This window comes from Hipposideros armiger, unplaced genomic scaffold (genome assembly GCF_001890085.2).
Source record: "Hipposideros armiger isolate ML-2016 unplaced genomic scaffold, ASM189008v1 scaffold_282, whole genome shotgun sequence".
Lineage (NCBI taxonomy): Eukaryota > Metazoa > Chordata > Mammalia > Chiroptera > Hipposideridae > Hipposideros > Hipposideros armiger.
Window position 1 is genome coordinate 1,786,557 of NW_017731632.1, and position 22,634 is coordinate 1,809,190.

Sequence of the window (22,634 nt, forward strand, 5' to 3'; positions counted from 1 at the left end):
CCGCCACCGCTGCCCGGCCCCCTTCCTGTTTCTCCGGGCACCACCGTCCGCCTGGGCCCCCAGGTCCTCCTCCCCTCACCCACCTCCGGACGGAGACCATGGCGGCCATACCCGGCTGTCACTACGGTCAGGGCCTCACCCCACCCCGCGGCCCTCATCCCGGCGCCCGTGTCGCGGATGGGGCACCCTCGCCGGGGCCTGGACAGCACACTCACGGGGCGGCGGTGCTGGGATGAAGAACGGCAGGTCCACCCCGCGTGCTCCTCTCCGACGTGCAGCCAAAACAACGCGCGGGGCGAGAAGCCGAGCAGGCTGCCGAGGGCACCTTCCAGTCAAGATTTTGGCGGGAGCGGCGCGCACTCTGGCGCGCAGGCGCGAGACTGCGCGCTCAGGGTGCGCAGGCGTAGAATTGCCGGCCGCGTGCGCAGGCGCAGACTCCTCGCCCTGGGGTCGGCGCCGGGAGGACGCGTCTCGGTCTCACGTGGGTGTCGCGTGGCCTGGGCGTCGTGACGAAGGCGGCGGACGCCTGCGCCATGGCCGCCTGGGTGTTCTGTAATCGCTGCTTCCAGCCCCCACGCCGCACGGCGTGCTTCAGCCTCACCAGCTGCGGCCACGTGTACTGCGACGGCTGCCTGAGCAAAGGTGGGCGCGGCGGGCGGCCCGTCACGGGACGGGACGGGATGGGATGGGGCGGGGGGGGAGGGGAGCCCGCAGGCCCAGGCTCTCCGGAGGAGCATGTCCCCAGGACGGAGATGAAGGGACAGTGACCTGGGCTCTGTGGTGGGGCGGGCAGGGCCCTGACTCCGGTCCTCGGTGCGAGGGGGCTTGTTCCGACCCCCACGTGGGGATGGGGCAGCGCCAGAGGCGTGGAGGGCGCCCGGCGGGCTGCAGAGTCGGCGGTGTTAGAGTCCCCGAGTCTCAGGCCACTTCTCAGTCAGCTGAGGCTTCTCCTGGATCTCAGCCGCGTGGGCCTGGAGACAAAGGCGGCGGGGGCGGGGGCGCTGCCGGAGGACACGCGTGCGGAGGCTGCCGCGTTCGCAGGTGGGCCAGCGCCCCGGGATGGTGGTGGGGGGAACGAAGCAGGGAGGGTGGCGGCGGTGCAGAGCCCAGGACCACAGGCCTGCCGCCCCCACGCCAGGCGCTGGCACGAGGGGCACTGCTTTACAGGGAACAGGAGCTCAGTGAAGATAAAACATTCAGCCAGTGAGCGGATGGGGTGCGGGGGGCAGGCCCTGGTGGCGCGGAAGTGAGCCTGAGCGGGCAGGACAAAAATTTTACCTGTTGAGTGGGCTGGGAGAAGCTGTTTTCAAATTAAGATATCACTGTAAAATCTAATTGTAAGAAATACTTATGGCCGCTACTTTGGGGCATATTTGCAAAGCAGGAAAAAAAGGATTGTCAGTTGTATAAATTTTTTTTCACCTGTATCCATACCCATAGTCTCGTCCAGTATCTGAATGTGAAAAAAGTAAATGCTATAATCCTGTATATTTTTTGAAGAAGCATTATAATTTAAAGCCTGCGCTTATACATATTTAAAAACAGTACTCACAGTAATATAATAAAACTTACTTTTCTTTTATAGGTAAAAAGGATGAATGCTTGATTTGTAAACTTCCTTGTCATACAGTTTTACTTTCAAAACATGTAAGTTGAAATGTGTAGTATCTGAATATTGATCACAGTTGTTTCCCCTTAAACTTGAGATTTAATTTTTAGCCATTTGTGGTGTCTGAAATTTTCATTCACTTTGTTGGGTTAACTAGAAGATCTTACAAGATTTCTGAGTAATCAGTGTGTAATGAGGATTTGGTTTCAAATACCTCCTGCAACTTTCTTTCTTAACCGTAGATTGGCCAGTTCATAAGTTTGCTGTGCCGCATTCCTGGAAATGAAAATGTGTTGAATAGACTTCTTCATACAATACAAGCTCCTTAACAAAGTGATGGGGTTCAGTTTTTCAAAGGGCCCATATCTAGTTAAGAGGGTTGGGGGAGAGTAACTTTAAACTTGACTACTGTTGCAGTAGGCTTAAAACAATGCCTTTTGTCCTCTATAAAATACATCAGTTTAACTTGTTTGGTTTCAATTTAATTACAAATAATTGTTCTCCTTACACTTGGGCTCCAAGGTGTGCATTTGATCTGGTGTTTTGATCTATAATGATTGCTTTTTTAAATTACACATATAATACAAATTTACCCAAAATGCGGCTGATACAGGTCATTAGTGGAGGATGTGAAAGTCCCCCAGACCCTGTCCCCATAGACGACCGCAGCCAGGAGTGGAGTTCCCACTCTGTCTGTGTTACTGTAATTTATCTTCTTACAAAACTGGTGTTTTCTCAGTTGACATATTTTGGGCATATGCTCCCTCTTTAAAGATGACTGCATAGTACTTCAGGATTTTTCTACTGGTAAACCTTGGGGGGTTTTTTTTTTCAGTTTTTCACTATTTTAAACAATCTTACAGTGAACATTTTTCACTAATATCTCTGCATACTTGTAAGAATATTTCTGTAGCATAAATTTCTAGAAGTGGGAAAGCCAGGACAAAGATGTAAACATTTAAATTTTTGATAGACAATGCCTTGTTTTCCTCCAAATGTGTCATTTTAAGCTCTCTTCCTGTTTCAGTAGCGATTACAGCACAGCTGGCCAGGCTTGTAGCTGAGGGATGGGGGCCCCTAGCCTTTCCCTCCATGGGTTGAATGTTTAGTCCATTTACATTCTTATTTCCTAGTAAATATATTTGGGACCATCCTTCTGTTCATTGCCATTCCACATTACTTCGAATACTGCTCTTATTTCAAAATAGTCTCTAATTTCTCTCTTTACTTCTATTTTAACTCAAGAATTGTTTGGAAGAATATTCTTTAATTTCTAAGTGGTTAGATTTTATCTCTGCTATCATTTTTTTGTGGCAAAGTTTTAATTTTATGGCCCTGTGACAAAAAAATATGACTACATGGTTTCTTTTTTTTAATTACCAAGATTTTCATGTAGCTTAATACATAATTGTTCCATGTTCTGCGGGTGTTTGATTTTGTTCCCTGTGAGTGTGAGAGTGAAGTTGTTTAAAACGCACAAGTTGGTCCTGACTCCTCTTTCTCTCACACCCACAGTATAACCCATCAGAAACTTCTGTGGGCTCTTTAGCAGTCTCCTCAGGGTGCCATCCCTTCCTGTCCCCACCCCCCACCCCCATTGTGAGCCCTGCACCTGCAGCTCCCTTCTGTTTTCACCCTGCTACCAGAGGGATCTACCTCCATGTGGGTCACGATCCCCAACTTTCCCGGTGTAAAACCCAAGCCCTTCCTGCCCGTAGCTCTGTGGCCCGGCCTCTGGTGGCCACCTGGTCCCCAGGCCAACAACTCTGGCCTGCTGCAGCCTGGCCCTGGCCCACTGCCCTCGGATTTCTGCGGCTGTCCCACACGGCGGTGGCTTCCTTGACCATTGCTGCCAGGGCAGAGTGTGTGGGTATTTGCGTATGTACGCAGCTGTGTGTGCACAAATAGGGAATCAGCTTCACAACACAGCACTTGTCCTGGCTAAGTGCAGCGCTCTGGTGGCTTCTATTCTGATCAGTTTCTTTCATTAAAACAAACGGCCTTGCGGGCCGGCCGAGTGGCGCGATGGTTAAGAACTGGCTTGGGACGCCAGAGGGCCCCAGTTCAGATCCCACATATGAGGGCCAGTGACACTGCCCTCTATAGCTAAGATGCTGAACAACAGCTCAACCTGGAGCTGGGCTACTGTGAGTCTCCGGCCATGGCATAGGCTGCAGCCCCTGTGGCAGTGGGTTGCCACGGGCTACCGTATGTAGCCAGCAGCCAGCATGAGCAGCCAGCAGCCGCAGTGAGCGGCCGTCCAGAAGCCGGCGACTGATGTGCCTCACCCGGGAAGAGCGCAATGATGGTGCCAACTTGGGCCAGTGAAGCAACGTCCTCCACAACTAGACTGAAAAACAAAAGGACAGCAACTTGTCTGTTCTCCTTCCCCAAATTTCCCAGCACTGTTCCCATCCCCCCAATTCCCCAATAAAAATCTTTATAAAAAAAAAAAAAACGCCTTGCAACAGGCCAAGCTGATTTCCAGGGTGCTGTATGGGAGAGCGCTCACTTTGCCCCACCGTGCAGTCACCACCTGACATACCTGTATATGTCAGTTCGTGTGTTACTAAAACTGGACTTTACTGTCACACACACAGTGTTGCACCGCCGTATCTGTCAGGTGGTGGGAGGCCAGGAAACAGAGCAGACTGAGACCGGGAGCCTGCAGGGACCCAGGAGGCAGCCTCTGGTGAAGGTGCAGAGCAGGACGTGCAGACCAAGGGGTGCCCGTGGGTGGACCTGGCCGGTTCTCCCATCAGGTGGGAAGGGACGGCCACAAGGAACAGATGGGCAGCCAGTGCTTTTGGGCTCCAGGGGTGAGATGACACTGTGAGGCCTTCGGTAATCACAGCCCCCTTCCCACAGGGCCTTGGGGAGCCATAGACAAGGAAGAACGCCCAGTGGGTAGAGCCAGGGGCTGCAGATGGGTGGGCAGGAGGGCCCCTTGGATGGCAGAGGCCAGTCTATAATCAAGATGACTCCAAGGTAGGAGGCCCAGGACAGCCGCCTACAGGGTCCTCATGACTACTGTGTCCTCCCCTCCCCCCTTGCCACTGGGGGTGTTGATTCACTTGTCCCAACCCAGTCCCCCCCGTCAGACTTTGATCATGGTGGGGGTGGGCAGAGTTCATAGGTTGCAGACCTGTCAGGACCTGATGGAGAGGACCACCCAAGACCCTGGGCTGTGGTGTGGACACAGTGACGGGCATTTTTGGGGGGGTGGTCGCCGTGGGGAGGTGACCTGCCTGTGTAGAGGAAGAGAGAAGTGGACACCAGTGACTATAATGGCAGACTGGCCCAGCTGGGGGGCTGTTCTCATCCCTGCTTTCTTTTTGCCTGGACATCCAGCGAGACTCCGTCTCCCCACCTACATCCCGTGAGAAGTGCCACTCTGGGTCTGACCCCCAAAACAGTGTCCCAAAGAGCCCTCCCCCACCTGCAGCTGGATGCTGCAGGCCCAGCAGAGGGCAGCTGCTGACAGGACACTGGTCTCCGTGGAAGGCCACCCACCAAGCTCCGGAAAGAACAAATGCCCCCTAAGCCCCTGAGACTGGGAGCTGTCGGGTACACCGTTAGCCTACATGAGCCTTCACATTCCATCTAAGTTTTGGAGTCCAGTTGGCAGCTTCTATACACAGAATCCTGTTGGGGTTTCTGTTGGGCTTGCATGTAGTCAGAATGTGGGTAAAACTGACATCTGTGTGCTGTTGGCTCTCCCAGCCCGTGAACATGGCACACGCATGCCGCCGTTCACTCAGGTACGCTCAGATTTCTCAGCAAGGACTTCGGTTTTCTGCGAGGAGGCCGTCAGCATTAGCCTCAGGCAGCCACAGTCCGGAGTGGGTGCTGCCAGCGTGTTTGAGTCCATCTCTTCAGCGCTTACTGCTGGTGTGTGAAATGCAGTGGACTTTGCTCGTTCATGTACATCCGATGGCCTTGCACAAGTCACTTTTCTGTTGATGTATCTATAGGTTTTTCTTTTCTTTTAAAGATTTTTTATTGGGGAATTGGGGGGATGGGAACATTGCTGGGAATTGGGGGAAGGGGAACAGACAAGTTGCTCTCCTTTTTGTTCTCAGTCTAGTTGTGGAGGACATTGCTTCACTGGCCCAAGTTGGCACCATCATTGCGCTCTTCCCGGGTGAGGCAGATCAGTCACCAGCTTCTGGACGGCCGCTCACTGCAGCTGCCGGCCGCTCATGCTGGCTGCCGGCTACATACGGTAGCCCATGGCAACCGACTGCCACAGGGGCTGCAGCCTACTCCGTCGCAGGCTGCCCACAGCAGCCCAGCTCCAGGTTGAGCTGCTGTTTAGCATCTTAGCTGTGGAGGGCAGTGTCACTGATCCTCACATATGGGATCCGAACCGGGGCCCTCTGGCGTCCTAAGCCAGTTCTTAACCATCGCGCCCCTCTGCCGGCCCTCTATAGGTTTTTCTGGACTCTGTTCACAGTCGTGTCATCTCTAGATGTGCAGTTGCTTCATTCCTCCCCTTCTGTCCTTCTGCCTTTTTCTCTTTCCTGCGTTGGCCTGGACCTCCGGTACCAGGTGGGGTAGAAATGGTGGCGACAGCAGACATCCTGCGTCTCTCCCTGATTTCAGGATGGAACTTGCAGTGTTTTGCTGTGAAGTATTATGCACACTATAGGTTTTCTGCTAAGGGTTTTTATCATATAGCTTTTCTGTAACTATTGAGATTGGCATTTGACTTTTCTACTTTATTCTGTTAATGAGGTGAATTGCACTTATATTTTGAATTTTAAACCCACATTAGCTTCCAAGAATAAAGACGTCCTGGTTGTGAGGCAGCCTAGCCTGTATGTTTTGCACCTGTGTTCATGTGACAACTGGCTGCTTCCCCGTTTCATGCCCGTTTCAAGTTTTGGTGAATCGGGGTTGTGCTGGCTTCATGACAGGAGGTGGGAATTCTCTTCATTTTCTCTTCTCTGGAAGACGGGGTTTATTGAAAAAAATGTGTGGGAGAATTCACATGTGATGCTGTCTGAACCTAGAAGGTCTTTAGGTTCTGAACTTCTTTAGGGTCTGAATTTCTTTATTAAAATATGGGATTGTTCAGAATTCCTGATTCTTCTTAGATCAATTTAAGTAAGTTGTATTTTTCTAGGAATTGGTGCACTTCATCTGAATTTTCCAGCATCTTGTCATCAACGTGTTTGCAGTCCTCTGGTGTTTTGAGTGTCATAATGTCTGTAATGAGGTCCTTTTTTCATTTACTAGTGGTTATTGTGCCTTCTCTCTCTTTTCTTGAACAGTCTTGTCAAGTGTTTATGGACTTTTATTAGTGTCTTTCAAAGAACTAATTTTTGGCTCTGTTTATCTCTAGTTGACATTTGTTTCCATTTTTTTAATCGTCCGTATCGTTTTAGTTTCTCCTTTGGTTTAGTTGTTCTGTAAGATGGTGCTCAGCATCCACTTCAGCCTCTCCTTTCTAACATGTGTATCGTAGGGTCCTACCTTTCACTTCTGTTCCTCCTTGCCTGTGTTACGTATGTTCAGCTGTGTTATATTTTCATTACTTCACTTCAAAATCATTTCAAATTTCTACTTGATGACCCGTGACCCATGTATATATTGATTAGTTTGGAAATATTTGGGTATTTTAGTTACCATTTTTGCTGACTTTTATTGAAGTACAGTGCACAGAAGTACACAAATTAGAAGTGTGTAACTCGGCTCCAGGAAGCACTCATGTGTGTGACCAGAGAGACTGCAGCATACGGCCTTTACAAGGCTGTGTACATGGGGCCCCCCGGCAGAGCCGGGCCCCAGGTGCTTGGCCACACGTACCTCCTCCCACCTGGCCTCCGACTGCTGTGTGTGTTTTGTTCTCTGTCTATACTAAACCCCACTGACATTACTGCTCCATTCAGTTAATGCTCCTTAGGGCTCCCACGTCCCTGAGTCCCCAGCTGTCCCTGAGGGTCCTTTTCTGCCCTGAAGAGAGTTCTTTTTGTCAGGTCCTTTGGTGAGGCCTGTTGGTGACAAATTCTGCAGCATTGCTCTGCTTGCCTTTATTGCAAATGCATATCTTCCCCGGGGTTAGAATCGTTACTGAAAATGAATGCTTTCTATGTCTTGGGTGGTATCACTCCATTTGCTCCATTTGCTTTGGTTTCTCACCGGTTGGCTGTGGAGGGTGTAGTGACCTGCTGGGCTTCAGGTGACGTCAGTTATTAGACGGGAGACTCTTGGCCGTCTGTTCCATGCGCCCTGTCCCGCTCGGGGTGGCTCTCAGTGTAGAGTGAAGTCACACCACCTCTGTCCCACTCGGGGTCTCCCACGTGCACAATGACTTGCTCCCCCTCACAGAGGCCATGGACCTGGTTCATTAGCAACAGCATTTCCATTGGCTTCTGTTTCTGGATGGAGAGCTAATCATGTTGTTTTGGGTGCGTCTGTGTAGGTGTAATGCATCGCACGTGACATCTTGTCTCTCCACCTCTGAGTACCAGGCGGCCACGCTCTGTTGGGAGTGCTCTCCCATTTTCTGTGACCTGGGGTGGGGGATCCAAAGGGTGCAGCCAGGGCCCAGCGTGGCAGGCCAAGTTGGTGCAGAACAGGGCTCTCTGGCCCCAGACCCAGACCCCCTGTGCCTTCAGTGGCCGGGCCTAGGGACCCTGCGGCCTAGGGATCCTGGAGCCGCTTCACCAGCCAGAGTCGCCTGCTCTCCTCCAGGCGTCTCTCTAAGGCCCTGGCCATTCAGGCGCGTTTCCTCCTCCTTACCACGGGGCTACTTCCCCCAAATTTAGTTTCACTGTCGTTGCGTGGAATTTGGGGAGCACAAGTAGGTTAAATGGGTGGGCCCAAATTGCCATCTTGATGCTTGTGTCACACTTGTGGTTCTGAAGCCAGGACCGGACTGGGAAGGGGCATGAGGCTGTCCTGCGTCTTCTGGGTCCAGAGTGTCCTTACTTGGTCCTGCTGTGTCCTCATCCTTCCCTCCCACATCAGTGCTGGGGACGCAGTGGCCAGTGTGTGTCTCACCGGGTCTGTAAGTAGGTGGACACCACCCGGAAACCCTGCTCTCCCCCTCAGCTCCTCGTGCTCCCCGTGCATGTGACGATGGCACGCTGTGACCTCAGTGTTTCCTTGGTGCTTGGCGCTCACCCCTGGCCTCAAGCCTTTGCCTGGCAGATGAGGACACGTGGCCCAGAAGGCTCCACCGGCTGCCAGGCCACGCCTCCTCCCGTCTTTGGGCGGTGGCACTGCCCTCGCCCCACAGCCCCAGGCAGCCAGGGGGCAGGCATCCCCCAGTGCCTCTTGGAGACAGTGGGACGCGCTGGTCACTCCTGTCCTGGGTTCCTTCCGGATCTTCAGTTCAATTTAGAACACGTGGCCGTGAATGCGTGGTCAGAGTCAGCAAATGGAGACGCCTCTCTCTCTCTCTTCCAGACGGACTCGGGTATCCAGGCGCTGTTTGCGGGTATAGACAGTCTGTGCAAGAAGTACTCCAAGGAGACCTCCCAGGTTGGTGTGCCATGGGGTCGCGGGCCCGGGGTAAGTGGGCTCACACCTAGGTGTGTGCTGTGCCGTCTCCACTGCTCGGCCTGTCTGCTTGCTCTGTGGTTACCGTTTCTGTCCTTGCCATGGTTGACACACGGTGTTCGTTGGTCCGATGCCCTGCTGATCCTCATGACTCGAGGACGGACCTTAGAATCTCGGGTTTGGACAGGCCCCCCGGTCAGCCCATCTGGATTCTGGGCAGCAGCTGCTTCGTGAAGCTGTTCTTTCCTGAGGGTCACCGGGCTGTGGCCTTTGACACACACACCCCGAGCCCTTCCTGCTCCGCGCTCTGCCCGCTGTACCCCACCCCAGCTCATAGGTTGTGAAGGAATGCAGCCCCAGTGCCACCCCTGGTCCTGCCCCCCATGGCTGACTTGAACATCCTCCAGGCTGTCCAGGAAGCTGCCCAGAACGGGAGGGTCCCTGCCTCTGCCCTGCCCACCTGCTTCCCTCCTCCATTAACGTGCCGCGGACTGCCTCCCACCTGCACTCCCCTGAAGAGGCCCTGAGGTGAGCAGCCAGCAGAGGCTGAGGGGACCATCCTTGGTCCGTGGGCGGGTCCGTCTGGAAGCCATGGTCAGCCAGCCCACCAAGACTGTCCATCCTCTGGGAGGCTGCTCTCCGGCTCAGTGCCCATGGAGCCATGGCTGTAACCCTTCGTCCTGGAGGCTCCGCAGGGGACACACAGATGCCCTAGAACACAGCATTCACATAAGATGAGAGCCAGGCAGGAATGTGGACCGACGTCATTGCAACGGTCACAGTGGAGCCAGTCCCGGAGCTGCTGTGTTTGAGAATTGGGGGAGAGCCTCACCCACGGCATTCAGAACACCAGCAGCCCTGCACCTGGAATGTCTGGACAAGGACATGGCGTTGCAGGCGCCCCCCAGGGCCTTGTGCAGGGCCCACTGTCCCCATGAGACCACGTGCCCCGCGCAGGTGTGCAGAGAGAGGACCGTGAGGTGCTGCTGAGTGACTTCCCTCCAGGCCTCTGGGTCATGCCGTGTCATCTCACAGGTGCCAAGTGCCATTTCCGCAGACCTTACAACATGGGAAATAGCAGCTCATTATTTGTCAACCTATTGGGTTCATTGTTTTTCTTAATTAAATAATAAATATTTTAAATTTCTCTCAGTGTGAATTTCTAGCAAGATAAACATTGACAGCTGAAACACACATAAACAAAGCTCTTTGGGGTCCTCAGCAACTTCAAGAGCATAAAGCCGGCCTGAGGCCAAGACTGTTTAACCTGGGGCCTGCCCTGTGCCCATGGACTCTCTGAATCCCAGGAACACACAGCAGCCAGGAGGTCGGGACATGGTGGAGAGGGCGCTGGTCACTGCTGACCAGGCCTTCTGGAGGTGGCCATGGCTATAGCAGAGGTACTGGAGACCCATGGGGGATGGCCGTTCTCTACTCCACGGAAGGGTCTTCTCATTTCTTTGCCTGAAAACGTCCCTGATGAGAAGTGTCAGCGCTCACTGTTTGGTCACGCGTGCTCTCCGGCCCAGTCCAGCCTGTATGCACTGCCAGCGTGCAAGCTGGGCTCCTATGAATGGAAGGCACAGCTGGTCCTGGGAACCCAGGCTCGGTCACTGGCTCTCGGAAGCTCTCGGCTCAGCCAGCCTCTCGGCATCACTGTCGACCTTGGCTCATCCCACCCACCCTGGCCCTGGTCCGTGTAGTCGTTTCAGGGTGTTCTCATGGGTGCTTTTTGGTCAGGAGGCCATCCTGTGATCCAGTCACTATTGCCAAAGGGACAGTGCACTGTGATTGACCCTTGTGGGCCGTGTCCCTTCCCATGGCCCGGGCCCAGAGCGCCACCTAAGGCATACGGAGGGGAGACAGAGCAGCCCCCGGGTCTCTGCCAACTACGTGGAACATGCTACTTTAGCTTGTGTTTGCTTTCCAGAGCGCCTGCTGTGCCATTCACTCATCCATTCACTGCACTGCCATCTTGGCCCTGCTCCCTGCGTCATTCATTCACTGTGCTGCGATCCTAGAGCCTGTTCTGGGCACAGGCAGCACCCACATCATGGAAGGCGGGCAGGGGGGTGCAAGCACGGCCATGTGCCAGTGTTAGCAGCTGACATCTGTTATCTTCTCAGATTTCAGAATTTCAAGAAAAACACAGGAAGAGACTGTTAGCCTTCTACAGAGAAAAGGTAAATTCAGTCCCTTTTTTGCCTCAAGTGTTGACCTTTTGATTTCCTGTCAGACTTGTCACCCGATGCTGTGTCTCAGTGTGGAGGGCCGCCGGACGACATCTGTCCTGTGGGCCCTCAGCCCGTTGCACGGTTCCTGTCGGCCCTGTTGCTGCTCTGGGCCCAGCCATTGGTCACTGAGCCAGTTTTATGTCGGGGTCACTGCTGTCCCCCAAACTCACTGGTACTTCCTCATAAACAGCGACTAGCAACTAACGTGCTCTGGCTGATTCTCACACAAGGAAGCTCAAGGTGCCTGGTGTTTACCTGACAAACATTTTCCTTCCTTGATTTCCAAACTAAACAAAGGAAAATAAAGCTTCAGTGAAAATAGACATTCATCGGAGCTTCAGCTCTGACTGGGATTAGGCCTCCAGGTGGGATGGTGACATGGAGAGGAGGCGGGAGAGCCAGGTGGGGGGCAAAGGGGCAAGGTCAGCTCAGAGTGGCTGGGGCCACACCCCCCTGGAGACACCCCCACAGGACACGGCCCACGGGACAGCCCACAGGGCCTACCCCTCATGGGCCACGCCTGAGACACCCTCTACAGGACATGCCCCACGGACCCTCCTCCTCACCCGGCCAGAAGTGATGTCAGGGCCTGTAGCACAGGAGGCAGCTTAGACTTCTCCATTCAGACATACCAGTGTGTTTGTTTTCTAGAAAGGTCCTTTTGTAAGACCTTCGAAGGTCATGGAGTAAGTAAAGTCAGCAGCTGGCTTTGAAGCCACCTTCTCAAGTGTGGAAGCTGTCCCACCACTGGTGTCAGTCCTGTGGCCCCACCACATCTGTGTCGGACATTGCGGTGTCAGGGTGGCACTGCCCCGTAGGCCTGACCGGCTGAGTGCTTGGTGCTCCTTCCGTCTCCCCTCATGTGCTCCAGGCGGCAGGTCTGCTCAGAGATCGGCTGAAGGGGCAGAATCAGTGCCCAGCCCTGATCCCTGTGGGCAGTGTCCACAGAGCTGTCCGGTCCGCCCCCGCCCAGCCACAGCGCCATCTGCCCCCACCCCTGCCCAGGATCATGTCCACAGGCCCCTGACCAAGCCTTTGTGTGACCTACCGGTCAGTCCTCACAGCAGTGCCGGAGAGAAGAAGATGGTAACCATGCTGTCCAGAGGCAAACATAGGGTCAGACATTGTAGGTGAGGGCCTGCAGGTCTCACAGCTGCCAGCTGGCACTGGGGCCCATACGCTGACGGGGCCACCGAGACTGGTGCGCTGAGGCTCATGGGTGCTCGTGCAGACCCCCCAGGTTGACTGGCAGGCACTCATCTCAGCTCCCGCAGGACCTGCGTGCCAGGCTCATGTGATGCACGTGCACTACAAACCACGTGAGCCACGTCCTGATTCAGGGTCTAAGAAATGAGAGCACCTGCACGTTTTGCTCACACTGTCACTTGGCACAGCCTGTGTGCTAACTGAAGTCCCCTCACTGTACCTAGATTTCTAAGCTGGAAGACGCCCTCAGGAAGTCTGTGCTGCGGATGGAGCAGCTGCACAGGTGGGTTCCCTCAGCTCGCATGCAGGTGTCTGCTCACCCGTCTCCCACACGGGCCACACCCAGGGAGCAGAAGAAAGCTCCTTCACAGCAGAAATGTGGTGGGAAGCCAAGGGAAGAACAGAGGAGAAAAAGAAAAAGTGGAAAAGCACGGATGGTTCCTGGTGGGCTCCCCGTGATTCCTGGGGTGAGGGGAAGAGCTGTGGGGGTAGCGGTTATAAAGGGGGGTGCTGGCAGCCTGGCCGCTCATCCGTCTGTGCCGGGCTGGCTAAGACAACAGCAGTGAACACGGTGTCACGTCACGTGCATTCCGCCATGCCGGTGGTCAAGGGCACACAGTATCATTTCTGTTGTTGTGAACGTGCCGAATATCGAATATTCAGAGGGCCTATGTGGTAGGTGCGCACGCAGCCAGCTGGGCGAACAGCAGCCCTGCAGGGCTGTGCACTCAGACCTGTAGATCAGTGTGCAGCCCGGCTCCTCAGCTCTGCTGCTCACACATCCACCGAGCCTTGATTTGACTGCTGTTTTATTACACTTCTAAAACATTCCTGGTCCTTTTCACTACCGTGCTGCCTGTGTGTTTTTGTGTCTCACGGGCAGTTTATTTCCTATACCTGAAATCCGTGTTTTCCTCGGCTCTTGCTCGAGGTGGAGTGTGTCTAGCGTGGTGGCGATCAGCACTGGGTCCTCCCGGGGACTCACTGCATGCACTCCTGGTGTGGCCTGCGCTTTGCTCCCAGGAGCGGGAGGCAACCCCACTCATGGTCCTCAGGTGCCGGCTTCTGTGATGGTGGTGTCGTTGGGGGGCTACCCTCCTACACACCCAGCTTTTCTGAGTCACTGGAAGGAGAAGCGAGTGCCCTTGCGAGGAGCTGAGCCCCAGCGCTGCCAGCATGGTCAGTCATTACTGAGCGCCTGCTGTGTCCTCAGCAGGGTTGGCAGGCCTGGGGCTTGTCCTCAGGGAGCTTTGAGGGTGGGAAGTGAGCATGTGGGGGGTAAATGAGGCTGGTGAGGGGCCGGGCGCAGCCCAGGGAGAGCGTCTGCCTGTCTCGGCCCTCGTACTTTCAATTGGAATGAATTGGTTGGAAGTAAGTTTTCATGGTTTAATTAACCCCTTTTCCCATCTGTTTAGTATGAGATCGTCACAAGAAACAGTTTTCAGCACAATCAAAAACCCAGTTTCAAGTAAGTGGAGTTGTGCCTGCCGGGGAAGGATATGAAGATGGTGCTGCCAGCGGCAGCCCACATGCTGAGCTCTGAGGTGTGTTTCACAGCCCCTTCGGCAAAGCCAAACAGATGCCTGCTCCTGCCCCCCAACTCGCCGGCCTCCGAGAGGTGTGTGCGTCCCGTACGACTGGTCCGGGAGTTTGTGGGGCTCCTTGGGCGACAATGATAATGCACTAGTCCTTCTTTTGCTTCACACAGTCCCTTCCCATTCCTTCTCCTCTTCACGTCCCCACATTCTGGGCACTTACTGGATGCTGGGCAATGCCTAGCCCCAGCTCTTACTGTGGGAGGTCCCAGAGTCGGGTGTCGTTACAGTTGCCCAATCACAGCCCTGCCCTGTGGACATCGTGGCTGGTTGGGGAGTGCCCATGTGACTGGGCTGGAGCAGTGGTGTCACTGGATGTGTGGTCATGGTGGCTCAGGACCAAATTCAGCTCAAGGGAAGGACAAGAGATGGTGACTGTGCTGGCGGCCCCACTGGGGACTCCGTCCCAGCCTAGCCAACGGCCCCTAGAGTGCGTCCCTCCTCCATCTTTGTGTTTTCTTGAAATGATGGGAATTGGGGACACATGCAGCACAAAAGGGCCAGTGATAGGCCGCCTGAGAGCCTGTGGGTCCCGAGTCCTGGCAGCGCGGCCTGTGGTGCTCAGCATGCCTCGGAAGGTGACCGAGTCACTCTCCTCTTGCCTTTGTCCTTGTTCTTTCTGCCTGTCTGTCCTCTGGGGACGCCCAAATCACGTTTCCCTGTCAGCCACTGACCAAGTGAAGGGACTAACGTTTCAGAGCTGTTTGTGCAGAGCGCGTGGGCCGTTCTTGGGACTGTTTGTGCAGAGCGCGTGGGCCGTTAGTGGAGCCATTTGTGTAGAGCGTGTGGGCCGTTCTTGGGACTGTTTGTGCAGAGTGTGTGGGCCGTTCGCAGAGCCGTTTGTGCAGAGCGCGTGGGCCGTTCTTGGGATTGTTTGTGCAGAGCGCGTGGGCCTGCAGTGTTGAGGTGAGTAAATGAAATGCTGCAGCTGTGGGCGGGTCGCAGGAGCTGGACGAACCCAGAACTAGAGGCTCTGGGTGAGAAGACCGTGTGGGCCCTCAAGGGACGGAGGCTCCAGAGCTGGGGCTGTGCTCTGTGCTCTGTGTGGGGGTTTGTGTTTGGTTTTTCAGTAAAAGGGAGGGAAGTGACAGTGATGGGGCCTGCAGTTCTGAGCTCAGGGCCCCATGCCCACAGAGGAGTGGGTGTCTGCTCAGGGGCGCTATGCACGTGTTCCCTTGCAGAGAAGGCCCAGGCCCAGTCAGAGTGTCTCACTTTTACTTGACAGAGTGGAGTCCATGGACATTGACCTCACGCCCTCCCCGAGGAGAAGGGTAAGTGCGCCTGCTGCTTGTTCCTGGATGTGCATCACCCAGCATGTCCCAGCGCTGGTGAAGAGCACCGTGCATGTCACGACGGTTCTCCCCTGTGGCCTGGACAAGCGGTGGAGATGGTGCTGGGTGAAACTAGGACAAACCCTGTCAGGTAAAGGTGGGTCAGCAATGGGAGGGAATAGCTTCAACTTGGAGAGAAGCAAGACCAGAGGAACCACGGCCAAAATGCAGGGCAGCCAGGCCCAGCCAGCATTGCGCACTCGGGCCGAGCCCAGTGTCGGTCACCTGGCAGTACGGGGCGGGAGCAGGCTTCCATGGCAGCCGCGCACCCACCTGTATCAGTGCCGGTGACAGACTTAGTGGAGACGTGGCTCTGAGCCCTCTCAGTGCTTGTTGTTTGCAAGCACTGCTACGAAGTGTGATCACAGAATACGGTGAATGCTGCTGCCGAGTGCCATCCAATGGAAAGACGGATCATCAGTATGGGAAGTGGCACGTCAAACCTTAGTAACAGTGTGTGACAAGTTTCAACTGGTTCAGTGCACTCAGTCAGGTGTGAGCTACGGTTGAGAGAAGGTGTGTTTTTAAAGTGAATTGTAAATCATCCCCCATCGTGACAACGCTCCGTGTCACACATCGCTTCTGGTGTGACAATTTCTGTCCAATAAAAACATTACGGTGTGTCCTCATCCACCTTATTCACCGGACCTGGCTCCGTATGACTTCTGGCTTTTCCCCCAAAGTCAAAATGATTCAGGACATCGAGGCGGCCATGACAGCACTGCTAAAGACACTCACGAAACACGACTCCCAGAACTGCCTCAGAAAGTGGCAGGAATGGTGGGGTGAGTGTGCTCGAAGCGAGGGGGATTAATGGCAATGTGTCTTTTACTGTAATAAGGCTTTTTTAAATTTAAATATTCACCTATTTTGATCACACCTCATACGAGCACTTGACAAACACGACCGCAGCCCCTGGCAACCTGCCAGTGAGAGGCGCTCCCAACCAGGCAGCTTCCTAGAACCAGATTCTGCAGGACCTGGAGCCTGGTGTGAAGTGGCGGCAATGCAGAGCGTGCAGCTTGGGGTAGGAGCCCCCAGCCCTCGGCAGCCTCCTCCCCAGCCCCACTCACCTCCCCACAGTGCCCATGCACCATGTCTGCCAGCCAGTACCCACTTCCCGCCATACTCGGGCGTGGCTGCGACGCAGCCCTCCTGGCCCTGGGTGCCTGCGCCAAGCCCTCACCCACTAGCCTGCAAGCCTGACACACAGCTCTTGAGGGGGCCTCCCCTGGAGCTCCAGGCTCATCTGTGCCCCCAAGGCTGGACCAGAGCCTCAGCCCACGTGTGGCCTCTTTTCAGAGACTAAAGACTGACAGGCTGAAGTGACTTGCATGTCACTGGTGTTCCTTGGAAATCGCAGCTGAGGGACCAGAATGCAATGAACTTCCAGTTCCAAAGTGGGCAAGTGTCTGTATCAAGGGCCAGACCGTGAGTGGCTGAGACTCTGTGGAGCAGGATGTCTGCCCCAGCCGCTCGCCTCTGGCTGACAGTGTGGAAACAGTGGGTGCAGCTGCGTTCCAGTAAAACTTGACTAACAGAAATGGGGTGTGGGCCATGGCGTGCGGACCCCTGGGCCAGAGCAGAACGCAGGTTCTCAAGGAAAACTCGTCAGCCAGTTGTTTGCCTCCCGAGTTCCATCTGCCCAGGAGTGGGTGCATAGAAATGTTTTGGGGAGAGCTGCTGTGAGCCCCCAATGGGCTGAATGAACCATGTGTCCTGGAAGCCCCAAGCAGAGTCCCCGGGAGACTGCCCAGATGGCACAGGCAGGACTAGCCTGCAGTGTTGGAGCAGAGCCCAGGGCTCCCAGTCCTTGACCTGCTGTGGGGCCCCCAGAAATAGCGTTCTCTCAATGGTCTTGGTGGGGTCCCCACCCCAGAGAGTTTGTCACAGGTGAGTGGCCAGAGCCGCGGGCTTCACATCAGGGTGGGCTGCTGGGGACAAAGGGCAAGAACACCGAGCTGGCAGCCACACAAGGCCTCGTGACAGCAGCCTGTGCTGGTCCCTTCTCCCCGCTACCCGGCGCCAAGCTTGGGGTCCTGGAAGAGCAGGTGGGAGGCACAGAGCCTGTTGCTGCCTGCAAGTGAGGAGCTAGCATGGGGGCACACGATTTCCTGGTTCTGATCTGACAGTAGTTACTTCTGTTCTTACGACGTGGAAGTAAGTTTTCTCCGTTGAGGTTTCACGCACTGCGCCTGTTGGTCAGAGTTGGCCTGCAGTGGACATACGTGGCAGGTGGACATCATGAGGGGACAGCCCTGGAGTGAGGCCGCCGCGGGTGGGCCCAGGATTGTCGGGGTGGGTGTGCCAGGGCGCAGGCACAGGTAGGACGGGACCCTGAGACCTGGCGGGGCCTGAGAATGAGGCAGGACAGGCTGTGGACATGAGGGGACGGCAGCCTAACCACCAGAAAGGGGCAGCGCCTGTGTGTGCGTCTCCCGCCCCAGGCCCCGGGGGCCAGAGGGGGCTGGGGCTGAATGACCTGTCCCTCCTGCTCCGGCTCTGGGGTCCCTGGTGGGGATGGGGCTGTGAACACTGCCAGGTGACACTGGTGCTGGTGTGTGCGAGGCTCGGAGCAGGACCCTGCACACACCGCCCCCTGCTGGTTACCAGCGTCTGAATTTCCAGGTGACAGACTGCAGCACAAATGAGGATTTACTCAGGATTTTAATTTTCCTGACATCAGCCAAGAGCTCAGTTTGCTTTTTCTTGCTTCTGAAACTTTTAAAAGCATTCAGTCCTTTGTCCATTCAGTGCTGTGGGCGCTGGTGGGACAGTGGGGGCCCAGTAGGGGAACATCCCGTCGTCACGAGACCTACGTTCCAGGCAAACCGGGGTCAGCCGGAAATGTGTCAGGCTGACTAGCGGCTGTTCTTAGTAGGCAGGGTGAGTCTCGCTGTCCTAAATGGGCTTTGGAACATCATCAGCCATTTTCTTTTTGTGTTCTTAGCCTGAGATAGCAGCCGGCCCGACAAGAATCTCTGTGATTAGTCCACCTCAAGACGGACGCATGGGTAAGTCAGAGTCCCTGTAACCGGACTCCAAATTGATAACCGTGTTGCAATACGTCCCCTGGAAGAAATGTCTGATCTCACGTCAGAACTTACCTGAGGGTTGTCCTTCAGCCATCGGCACAGTCAATCATCTGAGCTACATGGCCTCATCCACAACCCATGGACCCTGTGCCTGGCCCTTCGGGAGGTGGGGTTTTCTGTATTCCAGATAACGAAACTTACCCTCTTAGATGTCAGATGTTTTTCATTTAATTTTCAGGTGAAAACTTTTCTAACATGCATCAGGTAGCATTGCTTTCCTGAGCAGAAACCGGAGGCCCAGGCATAGGGAATCTTGCAGCCGTGGAGCACCGCTCTGGCCTCCTGTATATGGGACGTCCCCTTCGTGACTCCCTGAGCTCTCCAGAGGCTCCCCCGTCTTTGGCCTCCCCTGACGGAGAGCCTGACATCCATGGGGTGGCCAGAGCCCAGGGCCACACCTGGCCCCAGAGCACTGCCCACACGACCCCTGTGAGTTGACCTGGTGAGGCCTCAGTTTCCTCATCTCTGTTGACAACAGTTATCTTACAAATTACTGTAAAGAGTAAATAAGGAACCGTTTGAGCAGACCCCCTCGCCCATAGCACTGAGCACGTGATCGCTGAACAGAAGATACCACAGTGCTGTGTGTGGTCCTGTCCGGGTGTCACAATGCTGGGTTTGTGAGTCGGGTGGGGAGGCCCACGGATCAGGAGACGACGGCCATGTTTACTCAGAGCCCTCGAACCAGGAAGCAGGTGGCCACGCAGGGAGGCAGGGCACGCGTGGAGCGGTGTAGGCAAGAACCCTGACTGGCTCTCCTGGGAAGGCAGTGGCTGGCTTGCATTGTTTAGGGGTGTTGGGGTGCACGGCTACCTTGGTGGTGCGAGCAGAGTGAACGCTGGATGGAGGAGGTGGCCTGAATCACAGGCTCTGGGCGGCTGTGCCCGCAGGCAAACCCCCAGCCCTGGTGGGGACCGTGTCTCTGGGATCAGCAAGGCCCCCAGATGTCAAGCCACACTAAAGTGCAGAACGTATAAAGCAGGATTCACACGGCCTGCTGACGCTTTGCCTCCAGAGTCCTCAGCCGTCTGCTGGCTCTCCTGAGGGTCACCTGCAGGCTCAGGGGTGCACCCACGGGTAGGGGCCTCCCATGGGTCCACACAGCCCATGGCTGCTCAGTGCTGTGCAGCCAGGAGGAAGGCACTCACCTGTGTGACCCAGGTTCTTCAAGGTTCTTCAGCTATGACAGGGCTGACGCGACAGGACACTGAGGGAGCCTCACTTAAATGCTGTCTCCCCTCCTTCCTGCCTTCTGTTAAAATTCTGCAAAACTGGGTGCAAAGGAGTTCAGGCATAAAAAGAAGTGTCTTCTAGATTTGCCCTCAGATGCACCTAAAACATACTGGGGACCATTCACACCCCAAAGAAGTTTCTTACAAACCCAAGAGAGTTCAGCAGGCAGAAAGTGCAGGCTCTGTGTCCGTAGGGAAGAGTGCAGGTCTCCAGGCACTTATGGGGCACCTTCTGCATGCCAGGGTGTCCCTCCCTAGCCAAGCCCACCCCCAGTGGAGGCAGAGGCCCCGTGGCCACAGCACAGAAGTCAGGCTGAATGAAACTCAGCGGGCCTGAGCAGCCCTGTCCCAGGCCTTGGTATCAGGTTGCTCACTGGTTAGGGTGCTTTGAATGGTCTGGACGCACAGAGAGAGGGCTGAGCTGTGAGATGCGCATGCTGCACACTTATGCCATGTGGACGGGTGTTCCTGGAGGGGGGACGAATGTGAAGGCTGTGCAGGGACTGGGAGAAGTGGGCGGGACAGGGTAGGGAGTGGGTGTGGGTGTGGGCGGGTCCAGGGTGGCAGTGGGCGGGGCCAGGGGAGTGGGCCAGGGCCACAGAGTGAAGAGACACTGCAGGTGGGCTGCCTTCTTAATGCAGCAGGGCATCAGTTTCATCTTGTCCCACAGGCAGCGTGTCCCACCGAGGCCCGCAGCACCTCAGCCTGACGCCAAGTCACACTAGCGTGTCACAGACTCTCAGGTAGGCCCGGCATGCAGCTTCTTAAATATGTGGAAAGTGTGAGAAACAAATTTCTCACAATCTGCCTCATTAGCAGTAATGCTCTGAGTGTCTTCATGTGTTGCCTTTTAACCGGTTTTCACGTGTTCCGAGGTGATGTTGTGTAGACCGCCTTCTGTTTGCGTTTCTGAAGCTAACACAGAACTGAGCAGTTGCCCCGTGAAGCCTCAGCGCTTCTTCGCAGGGTGGGGCCCACAGGCTGCTTGTGAGCAGCAGGTGTGCACAGAACGTTGCAGGTGGCCCGTGAGCAAATGGGCACATGTGTGTCCACCTAAAACGATTACAAAAGCAGCAGCCAGTGTGGCCCGTGGGCTGCCGTGTGCTGACCCCTGAGCATACCACGACCCACTGATCATGCGGCTGTCGCAGATGGGGGTCTCCCTTGCGGAAGCACACTGGACGGCCCTTGTCTGAGCACCAGCGGTCAGGTGGCCTCTTTACAGGTGGACGCTCCCCACTTACCCCCACCTAACACCCCTTACGGCTTCGATGCCGACGCCACATCCGCACTTGGCCATCTGGCAACCCAGCCCGTGGCCTCAAGTCCTTCCTCAGCTCACCCACAGCCACACCTGTGCCCACTGCTGCTTGATTCGTGAGGCCGTCCCCCTCCACCCACCTGCCCGACCCGCTTGCTCCCATGACAAGGCTGTGATTCTTTTCCTCACCCCACCCTCCAGGGGACCTGACCCTCCCTACTGGGTGCTCTCAAACCCCCAGGGGACCCGCCCTCCGTTTGGTGCCCATTGATTGTAACTCTTGACTTTTGTCGTCATCAGCACAGATGCTCCAGGGGGAGGGTCCGCTGACAGCAGACACCGGGCCTGGCAGTGGGCAGCCATCTTACAGAGAAGGCCTCCTGGTGGGCACTGTGCATGCAGTTGCCGCCTCGGGGGCCGTCAGCCCCGGCACAGCACAAGACCTCACTCCTGGGCACTCGGAATGTGTTTTTGGAATCAACACACGGCCTTTAAAACTAAAAAGTACCCCTTGTTTGCCTTATCATGTTGCAAAGTCATTTGACGCCTTGATCATTTTGTTTGTTGAATTTACTAGGCTCCCCAGCAGAGGGCCGGCCCAGAGTCTGGCCCCCCAGGCACCTGGCAGAGCAGGAGGAGGGGGCTCACCCAGCCTTGGAGGCTGTCCAGGCCCCGCACCCAGGCCACCCATCAGCCTCTCGGGGCTGCTGCAGAGGCAGCACTTAGGCAAGTGTGTGCTGGTCCCCTTGGAAAGGGCACGTGACATGTGAGAAAGTGTTGAAATGTGTGTGACACGAGCAGACGGAGCTTAGATGTTCTTGAGAACTGTTTCTGAGCTTTCCATTAGTGACTGAGAAGACTCTCGGTGCTTCTGCAGGGTCCGCCAGCCTCGGGGCAGCCACGCTGGAGAGACGACCGGTTCCTGCCCACGTCTGTGGCTCTCCGGCCCAGCAGCACCATTACCCCAGGCAGCAGCTGTGATTGTGGCTCCTCTCTGCAGCGAAGCAGTAATAAACAGAATAAAGGGTTCTCCTGATGGTCTGGGGGCAGCTTGTATGTGATACGTTTGAAATTCTGCAAAGGTCCTTGCAGTGTCGGGGTGGCAGCTTGGTGACCCGCCTGCTGGGTGGCGTTCTGAACTCAGCTCTACAAGGAGGCCTGAGACGGTCCTGCATGCAGACCCGCTCGTAGGCATGGCCCCTGCGCCCATGTGATCTGTCGTCTGGGGCACAGTTTGTCACGTGATGCTCATGACTCACCTGTGATGCCGTGTTCAGCGATGACTGTGTCTCCAGAGGTGAATTTTGTCCTGACTTCCTCTGCCAGGTGGGCAACATGCTCACACTTGGCTGGGATGGCAACGTGCTCCCCTTCACCCCACTAGTCGGGACGACGCCAGGTTGAAAAAGAAGCTTGTGGGTTAATTACAGTCCCTTATGTCGCAGTTACCTAAAAGGTATCAAGAAATGTGTGCATTACCTCACCGGGGCCACGCGTGTCAGAGGGAGGACGGGATAACGTTCCCCTCCCGCTCTTGCAAGGCTGCAGGCACACTCCTGTCA

The 22,634-nt window shown here is 55.4% G+C and overlaps 1 protein-coding gene across 1 annotated transcript; it reads left to right on the forward strand.

Annotated features, from left to right (window-relative positions):
• Positions 1–533: 533 nt before the first annotated feature.
• Positions 534–22,053, forward strand: RNF212 (ring finger protein 212). Its single transcript, XM_019657950.1, has 12 exons — positions 534–642; positions 1,586–1,647; positions 9,026–9,100; positions 11,245–11,301; positions 12,783–12,841; positions 13,974–14,026; positions 14,116–14,178; positions 15,381–15,424; positions 18,435–18,498; positions 20,482–20,554; positions 21,373–21,455; positions 21,950–22,053. Exons 1-12 carry the CDS (start codon positions 534–536, stop codon positions 22,051–22,053), a joined length of 846 nt encoding a protein of 281 aa, XP_019513495.1.
• Positions 22,054–22,634: the final 581 nt, after the last annotated feature.

Excerpts from the sequence above, each read along its gene's own strand:
- RNF212 (XM_019657950.1), top strand. The coding sequence starts at position 534 with ATGGCCGCCTGGGTGTTCTGTAATCGCTGCTTCCAGCCCCCACGCCGC. Across the intron at positions 14,027-14,115 it reads AATCAAAAACCCAGTTTCAA|CCCCTTCGGCAAAGCCAAAC; the intron begins GTAAGTGGAGTT and ends TGTGTTTCACAG. Across the intron at positions 18,499-20,481 it reads ACCTCAAGACGGACGCATGG|GCAGCGTGTCCCACCGAGGC; the intron begins GTAAGTCAGAGT and ends CTTGTCCCACAG.